This window comes from Colletotrichum siamense (genome assembly GCF_013390195.1).
Source record: "Colletotrichum siamense strain Cg363 chromosome Unknown KSG_Cg363_contig03, whole genome shotgun sequence".
Lineage (NCBI taxonomy): Eukaryota > Fungi > Ascomycota > Sordariomycetes > Glomerellales > Glomerellaceae > Colletotrichum > Colletotrichum siamense.
Genome location: NW_023501016.1, coordinates 6,732,292 through 6,748,181, shown reverse-complemented (window position 1 = coordinate 6,748,181; position 15,890 = coordinate 6,732,292). Strand labels below are relative to the sequence as shown.

General features: G+C 51.6%; 5 protein-coding genes across 5 annotated transcripts; 2 read left to right on the top strand and 3 right to left on the bottom strand.

The window, feature by feature from the left end:
• Positions 1 to 4,985: 4,985 nt before the first annotated feature.
• On the bottom strand, positions 4,986 to 5,408 carry CGCS363_v005796 (uncharacterized protein; the record flags this gene model as incomplete). Its single annotated transcript, XM_036637645.1, has 1 exon — positions 4,986 to 5,408. The coding sequence occupies one exon, from the start codon at positions 5,406 to 5,408 to the stop codon at positions 4,986 to 4,988; it is 423 nt and encodes a 140-aa protein (XP_036497062.1).
• Positions 5,409 to 6,464: 1,056 nt separating this feature from the next.
• CGCS363_v005795 (uncharacterized protein) lies at positions 6,465 to 7,499 on the top strand (the record flags this gene model as incomplete). The annotated part of the gene is made up of 2 exons (XM_036637644.1): positions 6,465 to 6,825; positions 6,877 to 7,499. The coding sequence occupies 2 exons, from the start codon at positions 6,465 to 6,467 to the stop codon at positions 7,497 to 7,499; spliced, it is 984 nt and encodes a 327-aa protein (XP_036497059.1).
• Positions 7,500 to 9,511: 2,012 nt separating this feature from the next.
• Positions 9,512 to 11,905, top strand: ustP-3 (Peptidase S41 family protein ustP; the record flags this gene model as incomplete). Its single annotated transcript, XM_036637643.1, has 3 exons — positions 9,512 to 9,671; positions 9,750 to 10,142; positions 10,203 to 11,905. 3 exons carry the CDS (start codon positions 9,512 to 9,514, stop codon positions 11,903 to 11,905), a joined length of 2,256 nt encoding a protein of 751 aa, XP_036497586.1.
• Positions 11,906 to 12,197: 292 nt separating this feature from the next.
• Positions 12,198 to 13,088, bottom strand: CGCS363_v005793 (uncharacterized protein; the record flags this gene model as incomplete). The annotated part of the gene is made up of 3 exons (XM_036637642.1): positions 12,198 to 12,229; positions 12,289 to 12,339; positions 12,410 to 13,088. The coding sequence occupies 3 exons, from the start codon at positions 13,086 to 13,088 to the stop codon at positions 12,198 to 12,200; spliced, it is 762 nt and encodes a 253-aa protein (XP_036497065.1).
• Positions 13,089 to 13,385: 297 nt separating this feature from the next.
• Positions 13,386 to 13,763, bottom strand: CGCS363_v005792 (uncharacterized protein; the record flags this gene model as incomplete). Its single annotated transcript, XM_036637641.1, has 1 exon — positions 13,386 to 13,763. One exon carries the CDS (start codon positions 13,761 to 13,763, stop codon positions 13,386 to 13,388), a length of 378 nt encoding a protein of 125 aa, XP_036497587.1.
• Between the last annotated feature and the right edge of the window lie 2,127 nt (positions 13,764 to 15,890).

Sequence of the window (15,890 nt, the reverse complement as noted above, 5' to 3'; positions counted from 1 at the left end):
GAAGGCGCTTGGCATAACCCAAGCCAAGATACTTCAAAGATCGAAAGGGCCCGCTTAAGTGAATAATTGAGAGAACTTCTGGGTCTTGCCTTGGGTGCCTGAAGACGCTTGTAGCGCGCCGAGCCGCACTTTAATCTTCGGACATTCCAGCCCGGCCGGAGCGTTGGCTGAGCTGAGACGATCAAGACAACAGGGCGATCCTGATCCAAATTAGGCAGTACGGGGTCGCAGCATCGGAGCATAGTTAGTTATAAAGAATGCACCCCGCGGCTCAGGGACGACAAGGTAAAACAGTCTCATCGCTTCGACGTTAAGTGGCATCATCCGTATAGTAAGAGGCGGCTTAAAAGAGACTTTGTATCTCGGCTTGAGCGGGATAAACGCTAGACGCCACCTCGACATTGGGCGCGAATTTGCTGCCTAGCTCAAGAGGCTTGAGCTGTACCGGAAAAACCTCATACAAGGCACCCCAGATATTTGCATGACTAAAGAAGAATGCCCGGATTATTGGAGGCGGAATTTAGAGTGGTGAAATATGTTCATGATCAATGCGATTTCCAAAAAGACTTCAAGGCATGCGTCTCCTTCATTACTGTGATGGGCATTGGCTACCTAGCCGAGATCTGATAATTACTTCGTTGCGATTCAGGGTCGAGGCCCAAATAGCCACCCTTGAGTCTTCCGAGTCTCAACTGTCTCATACGACATGACTGTACGTAATGTGTTTGGCAAATTCTTCTCCGCGTGGAAGGGAGGATCTAAGTAAAGAGAACATTGGTAGAATTCACATCAGATGCTGCTCATCGTACGATTGGGGTCTAGTTTCCTTTGCCACCGAGGCAAAAAAAAAAAAAAAACCCGTACCTAGCTAGGTAGAGTCAATCCGACCAAGGTGATCTACCAATGTTGAGCAGCAGAACACTCAGCAGCTGACATGCTCGCCACCGCTTCGTCCACACTCTGCCTGGTTTCTTCGTCGTTTCCAAGACGACCCCTTAGTCCGTTCAACCGTCTTTTCCAGAAACCCCAACGCTCGAGGTCGAGGCCAGGATTCCCACCAAACAGAGATCCAGTGCAAAATACGCGCCTCTCCAAATCATCTAGAAGGGGTCGAGAGCCCCATGATAGCGCTTCCCGGAGAAGGACCGAGGGCGCGTGAATCAGCCATTCAGCGGCGACTGCGACCCTGTGGGTTCCTTCTGGTCCTAGTGGCAATGGCTGACTTTCTGCTCTTTTGTCAACGTCATCTCGGGGCTCATCTAGTAACTGCTCGACATCGTGGCTAAGTACAAATCCGAGGGTCTGTCGGCTGTCTTTAGTTGGTCGCTCTTGTAGAGGCTCCTCGAGACCATGCCTAATCTCCCATACAGCGAAGTTGAGACCACGCGGAAAGCCAGTGCCAGAGTGGCGAGCAACGAAAGAGTTGAAGTTGAGCCACTGCTGCAAAGTGTACACCTCTTCATCGCTTTTTACACGTGCGAAGGTTGGCGCTGGTTTGGCAGTAAGCCTCCGTACCCATAGCCGAAAGGTGGTTGGAACTCACAAATCCAGTCTTCTCTCGTAAACATGTCCAAGTCAGGAAGACCCTTCCAGTCTTCGTTGGTCGACTGCAAGTTCATCAGTTTAGCCACTGTCAATCAAAGAAGGCGGAATAACCTACCTGGCCTGCAGCGTCAAGGTCGACAAAAACTTGTACTAGAAGCTTCTGACCAATGTGGCGGTGAGGTATACACCGGGCGATGAGGTGGCAAAAAGTCCAAAAGTGCATGAAGAAAGCGCCAACTTCGAAGCCTCGAAGTCCACTGGGGCGTGACGGATGCAGCATCTGACACTCCGAAGCCAGTTTCGTAGCTCTATCGTTGAGATTGTCTTCAGAGAGGGAGTCCAGAGCTTCAATGAAGTGGCTGAATAATGCCTCGAATTCAGGAAGCATTCCATGTTCATAAAGTGCCCGAAAATCAATGCCGTGGACAACGGTGCTCTTGAATGGTTTCAAAGGCTCGTGCTGCGGCAAAATGTCGCCAGAATTGTTCTCCGTATTCGTCATCGTGAATGTTATGAGAGAGAATAAGGCACTGAGAGATATTCGAAGGAACGAAAAGAAGACTTCTCCCCCAAAGCATTTCAGACTTTGACAATGAATTTGAACGTGGAACTGGGTTTCTCTTGTTTTCTCAGAGTCAGGCGGCCTCGCTCGGGACGAGACGATTGTCTTGTTGGTGGGGTCGCGGCCCGGTGCCCATTGAACCAACAACACAAATTCTAACTTTATCAAGCCAGTCGCGCGCTAAATTTCATCAACAGCGCTTATTTGTTTAGGACGAATTAAAGCCTTTGGAACTGAGATCCATACTGGCCTGCTTGAATGACCAACAGGCGTCTCGCTACATTTGAAACGTCCGGATGTTATGGCGGTCTTTTCGTACCCGACCGATCAAGGATGTTTATGACTTAAGAAAACTGACATATGGACGGCGGATATCCTTTAAATAGGTATCAATCGTTTAAATTACTCTAGAAGCGTCGCGCGGAGGCTGGTCTTCATGACTTTCAGATGATTATCATTTCTGCTTGGAGTCGCAGTGATACTTTCTTATCTTTCGACTATCTATCTATGTATATTATATTCTTTCTGCTGCTGGTACAGTGATTCAACTTGCATCATGTTTTTCAAAAGGTCAAAGAAAGCCGAGGACAAGTCTACCACGACTTTAGCAGGCACGGCATCCAGCTCGACCCTGAACACCACACCATCCTCCAACCTCACTCCTGCTGGCCCCTCTTCAACATATCCAGCTTCAAATTTCGCCAATAACTCTACGATAGTCACCGTAGGCCAAGCCAAACCTATCAACGTTCAAACGCGCCCAGAAGCCCTTTCCAACAATGTTTCGCCCAACAGACTCGGCCAGCAGTCTCCAAATCAGTCGTCCAGTAATCGTCGAAGAAGTTCAGCCAATCGAAATCCAAACCACCAGAGTCAGCAGCCTCTTCTTCAGCCTGTAGATATTGCTATGAGCCTTGCCGTCAATCAGCAGATCAATCAATTCAACAACCAGCCTGTTATGCATACAGCTACGCACCCTATCTCGCAGCCAATGGGATACCACAATGGCCATATCGACAACCATCTTCGTTATCAGACGCAACCTTGTCCTGTTGGTTACGGATTGAGCTATCAAACCAACAGCATCAATAGTCAAACCGCAAGCTCGGTTCTCCATATTCAAAGCAACAGTCAGGGTGGTAGTAGTAGCTTTGTCAACAACTCGGCTGGGCCCGTGAGCAACTCCTTTCATTCTCACGCCTATACCCATAACAATCACATGGGCAATCCCATGGGTCATCTTGCCAACGAGTACATACGCCAAAACATCGACTATCGGCAAGAAATATCTACCGGCAACCTTACCAACCAGCAGAATCATCAACCGACCCGTCGATCAGACGACAAATTGACTACTCGGACTGTGGCTCAAGCTTCCAAGCATCCGTCTCCCCGCCCGGAACCCCCCTCGACTGGTTCTCCAACTGTCGGAAATGCACCGTCATCCAACTCGACAGTTACACGATTCAATCCTGCTGCTTCGTCTTTCAACCCAGTCCCTACTTCGTCTATTCCGGACCCCCTTCCAAGGCCGACCGCCTCTCAGCCTACTCTACCGCGGACTGACTCCCTTGACATTCAGAAGACCAAACGAACGCCGACAGACAGTTCTTATGTAGGCGATGTCCCCTGGCAAGCGTGTAGCATGCACCAGCCTAACTTTATTGCCCTAGTACTCCTGTTCTGGACTTCAATCAAACGACCCCCTTCGCTACATCAAAGCCGCCGATGTGCGAAGACAAGTGCAGCAAGCTCCGTCCGAGAAGCCTCCAATGTCTCCATATCCTAAGTTGTACCAGAACGTGGAAAACCTCAAGCTTCAAGCCCCAGAAGAGCAGTTTGAGTGGCCGATCATGAGCCAAGGCAATTGGAACCCGACTCGAGCCCCTAATAAGGTCCGAGCGATGTTCAATAAAACTGATAGAAGCGCTTTCGATGTGGCATATCATGATAAGAAGATTTCGCAGGATAACAGAAAGAACTTCAGATTGGCGAATTACAGACCGTCTGTTGCAGCAGAGAAAGAAACAACGCAGAAGCAGCTCTAGCATTCGGCTAAAAGGGGCGTTTTGCTATAGTGGATCTGGCTAGCAGATGTCGTGGAGCAACTTCTGAAGAGTCAAGCAAAATAAAGTGATCATTAATTACCAATGGTTTAGAACCTAAGATGATCTTCGGGAGTAGAGTCTGATAGAATATATGTCATAGCCCATTTTCAATTGTAAAACTCGGAGTGCACATATCTAATACGGAGTACAGTCCAGTCAGTGTCCCAGGCACGTAGCGGTGAGCGGTGGTGAAGGTCAGCGGCCGACAGAAGCTTGAGCCAAACGGCGTGCTGCCTGTAAAGCGATTGCCCTGGCCATGCTTAAAAACTGGGGTTTGGCGGAGTCTCTAAAGGAGAGAGCAAGGCCCTGAACGGGACTTTGGTTCAAGCGCCGAGGAACGGCCAGATGCCCCCTGGTGGATCATCATCATACTTTCCGCATTTGATGTGTTTGTGTGGATACACTAGACGCTAGGGTCTGTCCAGTCCCTGTAAGGAGCGGCCCGCCATGCAGGCATCTGCCGAAAGCTGCTCAGTTTAGAGAGAGAGAGATCTCTTGACAAGGTCTGCGTAAAACATGTAGTGACTGTTCATTGGGAAACACATGAGCGCTGATGAACAAGAAGCCAGACTGTTGGTCGTCTTGGCAACATATTCCACATCTAAAGTACGTATAACAAATGTAAATTTCAAGAATTACATGCTCTGGATCCCGGGAATTTCCTCAAACTTGGACCTCCGACAAAGCGAAACGCCTCCCACCTCACCATTCTCGCACGCACGTAATAAATCCTAAATATAAAAGCTCAAAACTCCAGGGCTCCGGGTATCTTAGGTGTAGACAATGATGGCGCCGACGTTCTGGTTGGATGGGACGCTGAAGCATCCGCCACCGGTGCCGGTCGCAATCTGCGTGCTGCAGGTGTTGCTGCTGAAGAGGCGCCACTTGAAGGTGCGACCGTCATCCGGGAACAAGAAGCGGACGGAAGCGGAGTCGGCGGCGTTGGGGTCATAGAGACCGTTGAACTTGGAGCAAACGGCGAGAGTCTCCTCGTGACCGGTCAGAGAAACTCCGTTTCCATTGCCACAGCCGTTGGGGTACCATTCGACGAGGTACAGAGAGTTGGGAGGGATCTGCGAAGCTTGACGAGCAGAAATGTCCTTGACATTGTCGCTAGAGTTGCGGAAAGTAGGCGATGCCACGACGGCAAGAGCCGAGGAAAAGAAGGTAGCAAGTTGCTTAATATAAACCATGATTACGAGTCTTGGTATGCTGGAGTTGGACTTGATGCTGGTGAAGACAAGAAGTGAAGAGAGTGACTGGGGTTGAGATGTCTAGATGGGTTGATGAGGGCCAGATTGCATTGTTTTGGAAAGGCGGACGAGAGACTAAGTATTTGTAGAACTCCAGTCGGTGAATATCTCGAATGAGTTGCCAAATAAATCTACCAAAGTCCCTTTCGCGACTTGGTGATATTTTGTTGCCTGCGTCTTTTCAAGGGGTCCCGAGTAAACGCCTCGAGCCTGATGATGATCTCAATGATGATCAGCCAGGTGGCATGGATGTGAAGTCTTCAGTGACTCCTCCGCCAGTTGGGCCCTGTAAAAGTGGCGCCTTCATCGGCCGAGCCCTGTAATTGTAGGAATGGTTCCCACTCCTTGCAATATCCATCGAGAAAGGGTCTAGGCATATAGTCTTATCAAAAACCTAAATTCAGCCTTTGCTATGGTCGAATGTCAACCTGCGTGTTGATCGTCTATTTCCGGAATCACTTCTTTCAACCACAAACAGAATTTTGGAAGCCTGGAGAGGCTATGTCGCTGCGTCGCGTGGGGCTGATGTGAAGCTGTAGCCTGATGCAACCCTTCGTAGATTTTGTGGCCCCAGATCGACAACTGCCGGAAACCCCTGATGGAAATGTGGAGCTGCCGAGAGGGTCACCCAAAGGGACTTTGGAGTCGATCAACAACTTCAGAAGAGCTATGTGAGCACTTAGTAGCCTGATCTAACATTAGAGAGACTTTTGGCTCAAGATCAAGATCAACAACTGTCAGATTAACCCCGGTTCAGGATGTGGATAAGCTGAAAGCACCAGGCAAACGCAAAGAACTTTGGGGACGATCATCAATTCGCAACTTCTCAGAGTTTAGACAGTTCGGATAGATCATTGCTCATGCGAAACAACTATAAAGACAAGTGTCTGTAACACCATCATTCGGACTTTCCTCATCATCCACAACATCATCTCAATACACAAGTCTATCCTTCCATCCCATCAACAGTACTTTGATCTCATCTTCAGCTCAACTATGAAGCAATCATTCATCCTTCCTGCGGCGTTCGCTGCCCTGGCTACTGCTCAAGACGTTTCTTGGTGCAAGTCTGAGGGATGCAACGACTGCCCTTCCTCCATCGCCAGCAGTGGTCCCGGATACCCTGAGTGTGTCATTTACGACACCAACACCGTCTTTGGTGGCCAGGGCTTCAAAGAGGGCACCGGCAAAGTGAAGTACCTTGTCTGGGGTGACTTCATCGACCCTTGCGGCGGCCAGCCCGGTAGCTACATGGTCCGATCCCCAGCCAGCTTGACTACAACTGGTTGCGGAGATCTGATCTACCACACCGAGAATGCCGAATGCTCTAGCCAGCTTCGCATGGAGGATACCTTCAGTAAGTAAAAAAGGTCTGCAGTCTTGAATCAAATTCTAACAATGAAACTAGTGGTTCAATTCTGCTGCGGTTCTGGTGACTGCGAGGCAGCTGGTGTGCCATGGGGTCGCCGCGACACCGAGGGACGCAGCGTCGGCAGCGGACTCCAGGGTGGCTACCTCAAGTTCGCCAACGGCACCATTATCGAGCCTCTCGCAGTCGGCTCTCCTCCGAAGGACAACACGCTGAAGGCCACTGAGTCTCGCAACCAGGCTCGTTGCACTGGTTTCAAGAGCAAGTCTTACCAGGCTAACGGCGAGCCCTACCTCACCACCTTCGACACTCAGATTGTGTCCGGATCCGTCCCAGCTGAGGAAACCGACCGCACCATCACCATCACCTACGATCAATCCGTTTCTCGAACCACCTCTTTCTCAGCCTCGCTGGGTGACCCCTTTGGCGTTGTTTCTGTCTCCGTTGGCTTTGAGTTCAGCGACTCCGAGAGCAAGGGCTTCCAGACTGAGCTGACTGTCTATGCCGGAGAGACTGGCCGGGTCGGTTTCACGCCTGTCTATCGCTGCACTAAGGGCACTTTGGAGACGTGCAGTGGCGACCGTACCTCGGAGGAACATACATGCACCCCATGGATCTTGAACGGTATTGTCCAGGGTGACTACCGTATCGTCCAGACTTAGGATGTTAGAACAAGATATTGGTTTTGAAAGGATGAAAGACTTCCGTGTTTACTTGACAGCATTTGGAAAGAGACAGGAATTTTTTGGCGTTATAAATATTTCCACTTCACAAGTTATATTAATAGACCAGAGATTGAACGTTTACAAGCTTTTCCATTCACGGAGTGGAGCATCACAGGTTGCCCGTCTGTCACTCCTCGTCTTTTCGATAGATTGTGGAGTGTCAAACGCAGCTGAACTCACATAATGGCATTCATTCAAAGCGGTAACATATGCTGCTCTGATTGAAGACTCCTGAATACTTTAGTGTTCCCACTGCACGCACGCGCAAAACGCCAGAACACCAATGTCGCATACGGGCTCGTTATTGCCCGTCTCGTGAAGGTGATCTCTTCAGTCAGTATAGGGGCGTCAGACTTGAATGGATCAATGTATAAACCGGAAGTCTAGCTGCACTTTCATAAAGTTAGGGGCTTTAGTGACATTTCTTTTGCGCAAACTTGTAAATACCCCTCAACTGCCAGTAGAATGAACCACTTCGCCATTGGCCTGCTGTGATTCTGCTTTGCAGTAAAGTTCGCTATTCGCTAGAAGAAAGTGTTAATCACATCAAGCCAGATTAACCCTGCATTCTCATGTAGTGTAGGCTACTATCACTGATAGGGCGCTGAGCTTATACGATAGCAACCATACCAACTTGTTCAGTAATGTTTACTGCAGACAAGGACCATTGGTAGGGCTAGCTGACCTTGAGTCAGTCTATGTTTAAATATATCGTGGAGATTAAGTTTATATTAAGCCACAGGAGCTCACTTATTACCTTTCACATCAATTCAAAGGAATTAAATGCTGTGCGCGCAAGTACAAATGGAATAGGATAATCAAGTAAATGTACATGTATTACTATGAATTACGTGCACTTAGTGCATGCTGGTTGTGCTTCTCTATTAGAGCTCGCTTCTCTATTAGAGCTCAATGGCATTCCGGACTCTCATCACGATTCAAGCAAATGAACGCATCATGGAGCTGCTCTTTGGTCATGTTCACGAGTAGGCCGAAAGAATATTTCGCCACCACCCGTCCTCCGATCCTATACATCGCAACAGCAGTGTGTCAAATCCTTTGCTCAACAGCTCGTTGCAGAAAAGCATTTCGAATTCGTGTTTGTTCCTCGTATTCGATGTTCGCCTTGACGTCATTCATTGCCTGCTCAACTTTCGAACGTCCTTGATTTGTCGCCAAACATGCCCCTGTCCTCTCCTTTTGAGATATTGGCCCAGCCTTTGGCCAGTTCTTAGCAAAAGAAGCTGGAATGAAGTGAAAAATGAGTTGTTTCATGAATTCTCGCGGTATTCCTCCGAATTGGATGGCACGAGGACAAGAAGTCAAATATCCAAGGGTGTTGGGTGATATCCAAAGACAAAGAGTCTAAAACCAGCCATCATCTCGCTCAATCAAGGATGCGACCATTGAAAAACTGTCAATGGCCGTATCTTGAACCGTTACGAGAAAGTATACATCACTGATGATAAAGTGATGATGAGTAACGGAGTCTACTTTCGCTCGGCGACCCACGTGGTGCAACTGGATCTATATGCAGAGTCGCACTCGTCTAAGATGAACTAGACACACTGTCATTGATTGCAGCCTACAGACAATGGGCTCGCAACATGCCCCAGCCGGATCCAGTATTGTCATCCGGGCGAGCGCCGATTGGACGACCTGAACCTTGCCCCGGGCATCTTCTCTCCAGCATCCCGTCCAACACGATACGATGAACAGAACCCACCCACCCACGTCCGCCAAGATGCACCAACACCATCCAGCGTACAATTCCCTCGGCCGTTCCTGTTGGGGCTATAGGAAAGGTTTGCCGTGTCGGCTAGAGCTTGCCGGGAACAGCTCGCTAGCTGCCGGGCAGGACATACAAAAGGCCAATAACCCAGCAGGCGATGAGAAAACGTGGGCCGCGATTTTGTCACCTGCAATCTCCTCGCCACATCGACGACAGAATGTTGCACTACGTAGGGGTCCTCGTGCGAGTTTTGCTCCTTGCGGGCCCTGCCGTTGCCGCGCCTTCGGCTTCAAGCCCACTTTGGAGACGAGCAAATGGCAACGCCTGTGCAGAGATTGGCAAGGCCTACGATGGGGCCGTGCTAGACAACACGACAGGTATGTCAACCGTAACCTTCCCACGAGGTGTGCACGACGGCGATGGCGGACGCGAACTCACGTGCGTGGTGCATGTAGAGAAACTTGCGGTGAGACCCTCCTTGGCGTTCGACTGCCTGCGCTCGGTCCCGGTCGATGTTGAGAGAGACGTTGCGCTTGTCAAATACCTCAGACCATGGCTCGAGTTCCAGAGCACTGTCAGCATTCTGCAAAACCCCCCGGAGGGGTATCTCTACCCCGGCGTCGATATCTTTGGGGGGCTCGCCAATATCACTCAGATACTGAAGGCCGGTGGCTACCAGTCACAGCTCGACTTCGCAAGCGACCTGTATCGGCTGATTAACGTCAAGCCCCGTGACGGCCATCTGGTATTTACCCCTGTGATAGGCACTTTATTCAGTTTTGAAACGCCCGCTCTCTTTGTGTCAATCTCCGAAGACGGTATCGCAAATCCCAAGATCTACCTTCACTGTAAGACGATGGATGACCTTGTGCCTATTTGACGAACAAGACCTGCTGACCCCAGGCTAGCCGATTATGAGAAAAGTGTGGAGCAAGGGTATATTGCTTCTGAGGTCGTCAGGTTCGACTCGGTTCCCATTGTCGACCACGTCCAGCAGCGAGCCGTTGACAACTCCCGAGACCAGGACCCTGACGCAGCGTACAACAGTCAACTGTACAGTGCTGCCCTAGCGAACGTCCTCGAGACTACTGGGGCCCGTCAGTTCCTGTACACCACCCTCGCGGACGAAAACGTGATCGAGTTCGCCAACGCCACCAAAGCAACCATCGCCAATATCGCCTGGGTGGCGACCAACTTCTCCGGCATCAACTCCGCCGAGGCCGTGCACGAGCGCTTCGAGGTTCCCGGGAAGACCGGCGAGACAGAAGCGCCCATCCGCCACGTACGGCCGGGCTTCGCACCGGCTCTGGCAGGATACCCTGAGGCCTTCGTCATCCACGAGGACAGGTACCAGAGCGGCTATCTCTTTAACGAATCAGCCCTGAAAGACACCGCCGTCCTTGCTGTGAATCTGTTTATATCGCCGAACCAAACAGGCGGCGGGACCATCCTCCCATCCGATGTTCTCGCAGACCTCCTCGACTTCAGTAGGGTCAGTGCCGAATTCGTTGAGACCAGCAGGAAGCAAGGCAAGTCCAGGCTCATTGTTGACCTCCAGGGTAATGGTGGAGGCCTTGCGTGGAATGCCATATCTTTATACGCCACCCTCTTCCCCAACAACAGCAAGGCGCACATGAAGATGCGCGTACGTGCGCACCCCCTCCTGAACTGGGTCGGGACCATGCTTGGGAAAATGGTCACCGATGTCAAGACCATGCCCTACCCGGTGGGGTCCAGCGGCTTTCTCGATAAGGACTTGAAGAACTTCACGGACTGGAGCAGCTTCTATGGCCCCGAGAAGATCGGCGAGGATGAATACACGAACATCATCCAGCCCCAGGAGGTGTCCTATGCTGCCGATGGACTCCCGGGCATCTTTACCATCCCCGAGCCCTGGTTCAAGCCCGAGGATACCATCATTGTGACTGACGGTCACTGCGCATCCGCCTGCGCCTATATCGTTGGTATAATGTCCCGTGAGCTCGGTGTTCAGGTCGTTGCTATGGGTGGACGTCCTATTGATGCACCCATGCAGGCGGTTGGCGGCACGAAGGGCGGCCCCGTCATCGCGCTGGGAAGCTACCAGAAGCTCTGGCCCGCCCTCGGCCCCGTCAAGCCGCCCGAGGGTATCGAAGTAACGCCCTTTGCTGAGGCAGACCCGCCGCTCGCTGGCATGCCCACAGATGGATGGACTGTCAACTCCGCAAATGTCTATCCCAACGACGACCTAGGCGCGCCCCTGCAGTTCCACTACGAGGCGGCCAACTGCAAGCTATTCTATACCTGGGACACGTTGACCAATATGACTAGCCTATGGTCTGCGGTGGCGGACGTGAAGTGGAACGGGGCCAAGTGTGTCAAGGGCTCGACGGTCAACGACGACGGCACGATGGACACGTCAACCCCTGGCTACTCTGACAAGGTCTTGTCGGGCTTCGCGTGGGCTGCTGGCCCCGGCGACGTAGCCGAGAGACCGCGGTCTGGTGGGAGCAACAACGACAGTGCCGGGACGGATGATAAAGACAAAAACGCTGCTGGCTCTCTACGGGCTTCTTGGGACGTGTTGTCTATCGCAGCGATCTCGACGACGGCTTTAGTGTCTGTCATGTAGATTAGGCGAGACGGGTCGAAAGACATCCAACCTGCTTTGACGACGTCCTTCGGCTTGGAATCATACCACACGCCCCTCCTTCACTGGACTTGCCTTTCCATGGTGCCGGCCTCGGAAGCCTCTGCGCCAAACTGACAGCCCATATCATTATCCCCATCGACTTCAGAACTCACTGGCCTGCAAAGAAAGGGCTGGTTCAAAGGTCCAACAATAACTAGGCAGTGCAATGGCGATATATTTGTTCCTAGAAACTCTGATTGTATCTTGAATCCAGAACTCCGTACCCGCTAACTCAAAATGCCCCTGACGCTCCTCCGGGTCCCACTGAACACCAGGTTAATGGATTGATACTGGCCGGCGCAGATTAATGGCAGGCAACTTACTGGTTGAGCGACTCATGCCAAACTCCCTTGCCAGCCGCGTCTTTCTCTTCACTAACACACAGATGACAAGTCAGCGACCAAACGACGTGTTGGAATTCACATATCTAACTGAATTACTCACCTCCGTCGATCCCCTCGTGCACCTTTTCGGAATTGGCAACTCCAGACTCCCATACCTTGCAGCACCACAGTGCTACGAGCATGTCAAACTGGGCGCGCGGCAGGGCCGCCGTGACGACCAGGCTGTGTTCGTTATTATCATGCATGGAGGCAATCAAAGCCCCTTGCGCATCCGCCCACCTATTTTTGTTGATACTGAACACGGGGGCGCTGTCTTTGACAAAATTGGGTATGCTGTACTTGCTGGTCTTGCCTCTGATGTCAACAGGTAGAACAGTCGTACATGCCTTTCCCGGCAAGCGGCTTTTCTTGAGGCCAAGATCTTGAAGGCCCGGGACGCGACGGCTTGCACGCTCGATAAAGTAGTGAGGCGAGTCGGACGGCAGCTTCACGTAGCCACCAGGCCCCGAGCGCATATATCGCAAGTCATATATATGGCGTTGGCGTCCCGAGCCATCTTGCTTCGGCTCAACGCGCGAGAGCTCTACCTCCGTGGTGATATCCGAAAGGCTTGAGACACCAAGACTGAGATGATACAGTGGCGGGGAATCTGCCGCTAGAGCTTGGATCGACTGGCTTTCTATGACGAGGGTTGTGGGGGGGCACACCTCCTGATACGGCTGCGAGACCGCGTCGTAGGGTGGCAGAGACGTCTCGGTCGAGTCACGGGGTTCGGTCATGGTGCTTTCGGGAGATCCGACAATTTTGCAATCAGTTGATATGTGCAGCTCTGGTGGCTCCACAGGAGTGTGCAATCTCCGAAGTGAAAGTAAATAAAGTGACCGAGGAGAGTTACGGTTACAGCCCTCCTTGGTGTGTTGAATAAAAAGAATGGAGCGGGGTATTCATGGGAAACGATGAGATTAACACGACAGAGTAGCACCCGCCATAGAGCATGTGCCAGAACAGCAATGACAGTATTATGCAAGACGGGGACCTGCATAGGATAGCTAGGAAAGAGACTCATGATGCCCACATCAGGACCTATCATAAACTCCAGGATACTGCCACGCCGGTACGGTACAAAAGAAGAACAGCCATACGGAGAAGATACCGGCGATTCGCCTAGCAGTCGACGGGGGCTTACTGGCGAGTCTGCCAGACATCCTCCTGCCATCCACGCCAAGAACATGTTCGCACAAGCACACGGCCCAATTTAGGACGAAAAACGAGAACTCGGATGCTGCATACCCCCTGCGATACATGACCCAGTTCACCAGCGCGTGACCAGCCGCAGAAAGCAAGAAGACCCAGAGCGCGAAGCGCCTTGGGCAGAGGCGGCGTGTAAGCCGCGAATGGAACGACATGCAGCCGGTGCCAGAAGACGCCCCAGAAGCGGCGGAGAGTGTAGGCATCCCAGATGGAGCCGAAAAGCGGTGGTCCCGCCCAGTTGCTGGGAGATTCCCAATTCAAAACCGAGACGAAGAATGCGGCTGACAAATGGTGCATCATCGTCAAGCCGCAGTATGTGATCCATATCCATTGCGTGCTCGTGATGGCTCGGAGAACATAGTCCGAGTATGCGAGCCCTGGAGAAGTCCAGGGACTCGGAAGGACGGTCCGCTTGTCGGGCGCAAAGCTGTGGATCCCGAGAGGGAGGGAGCGCAGTGTCCGGAGAGATAGAATCTCGGATATCGACCAGTTAACAAGCCAGAAGACCAGGGTTCTCGAGATGCGACCTAGACCGAACGAGATGCGGCGCTGGCATCCCAGTGTTGATCCCGTGGCGGGCCGGGAGCCGCAGGGCTCCAGCCTCCGGATATTGCACCAGAGAAGGGTCGTTGCCTTCAGCTGCGCAGAGAGGGAAAGACCAGCCGTACTAGTAGTTCCCTTGTCCAGGAGCAGGATAGAAGTCGTGTGCGTCGTCACTCCGATGACAAAAGGCACAGCAAGCAGGGGAAGCTTGCGCAAGGCTTCACCACTGGCCCCCAGGCTTGCAGCAACTGCAAGTACGTGCAGGGCGGCTAGAATCGTCCTTGGTCGTCTCGATTCATGTCGCAGGCCGAGGAAAAAGAAAAGGGCGTACGAGAAGAAGCAGCCAACCGGTCACGCAAACATGATAACCGCCATGTTGCAGCAAGAAGAACGAGCAGCAGCCGTCACTTCACACAGTCAACTGTGATGGAATTTAGTAACGTTGCCCGAGAGTGGAGAGACTAAGAAGAGCCATCACCTTGCATAGAATCTACGATTACCTAAAGTACCCCAGCAACATCGCTCGTAAAGGAAGGTGAGAGCCGGGTTGGTCCAACACCATACTGTATTGCGATGCAATACATGGTCCCACCGGCCAAAAGCTCCAACTTCCAACACGATTACACACTGACTCATAATACTTGGCGGGAGGGCACTGCACTGTGCGCAGCTAAGGTAGTAAATCAACGTAAGAGCAGAGCGGCGCCAGGCCGGGTCTGTAATTAGTCGGCTCATTTCTCCTTGCCGTATTTGTAACTCCTGTCCGCGATCATGCTTAGGTACGGGTACAGCGTTGGCCCAAAGCGGAACCCCAACATGATGGTCGGGGTCCTAGGAACTTACATGGGTGAAGTTCGTGTTGGTCCAACATGAGCCACAGACCACCGTCAGCGTGGCATTAAGGGTCTCGCTCTGCGACTTGGCATGTTTAACCTTAAGTCTTCCAACCAACACAGTCAACCCAGTTAGCAGTTTATCATAATGCCGTTAAGCATCTATGGCGGCCTCGCGCCTAAAGGAAGGTGCAATTACACTAACCTCCCTCTAACCTACTTATCTAAACTAATTTTAGCTTAGTCTATCAGTCTCTATATTGAAAATGACCCTTTTGGTTAGATTTTAACTTAGGAGAATGGAAACCGTTTGATCTAGATGTATGCAATCCGTACGCTATAGTCACTCTACAACATAGTTGTAACTTGCAAGACTTAACTCAACAACTGCGGGGTCGGACGAACATTGCGTTGAGACAGCAGCAGCATCATATCGAAATGAGATTTTTCCGTCATAGCTATACAGTCGGGCGCTCGCCATGCACAGCTGCGGCGTTGAGTCAATATTTTCATTGTTGTTGGCGCAGGCCTCAAATCCATGGCATGGCGACAGGGGCGAAGCTCTTTCCGTGGAGTTCGCCCGAACGGGCCCGTAGTATTTCTCTCTGTCTGACTGGCGGCCGGCTGGCCGGTTTGTCTTTTCTTTGACTTTCATCCGGGCCCCGTGGTATTTCGATATCGCACAGTCGGGCGGTCGCCTGAGTCGCCAGAAAGGGCACTCGCGAGAGAACGAGGTACGTCTCGTCTCGTGGCTGTCGAATGGCGCAAGCTCTGTCAATGCATGTAGATATGTGTAAGCCGGCTTCTGGCGCTGTGACTAGTTGATTCCAGGCGCGTTGCTTCACGACTGTCCGGCTAAACAGCAATGCCGAATCGCTCCAACAGTTTGCACAAGGCTTTCTCGACCCCGAAGCTTACCATCTCTCCAAGATTATTCACCACGGAGGCCTTCTG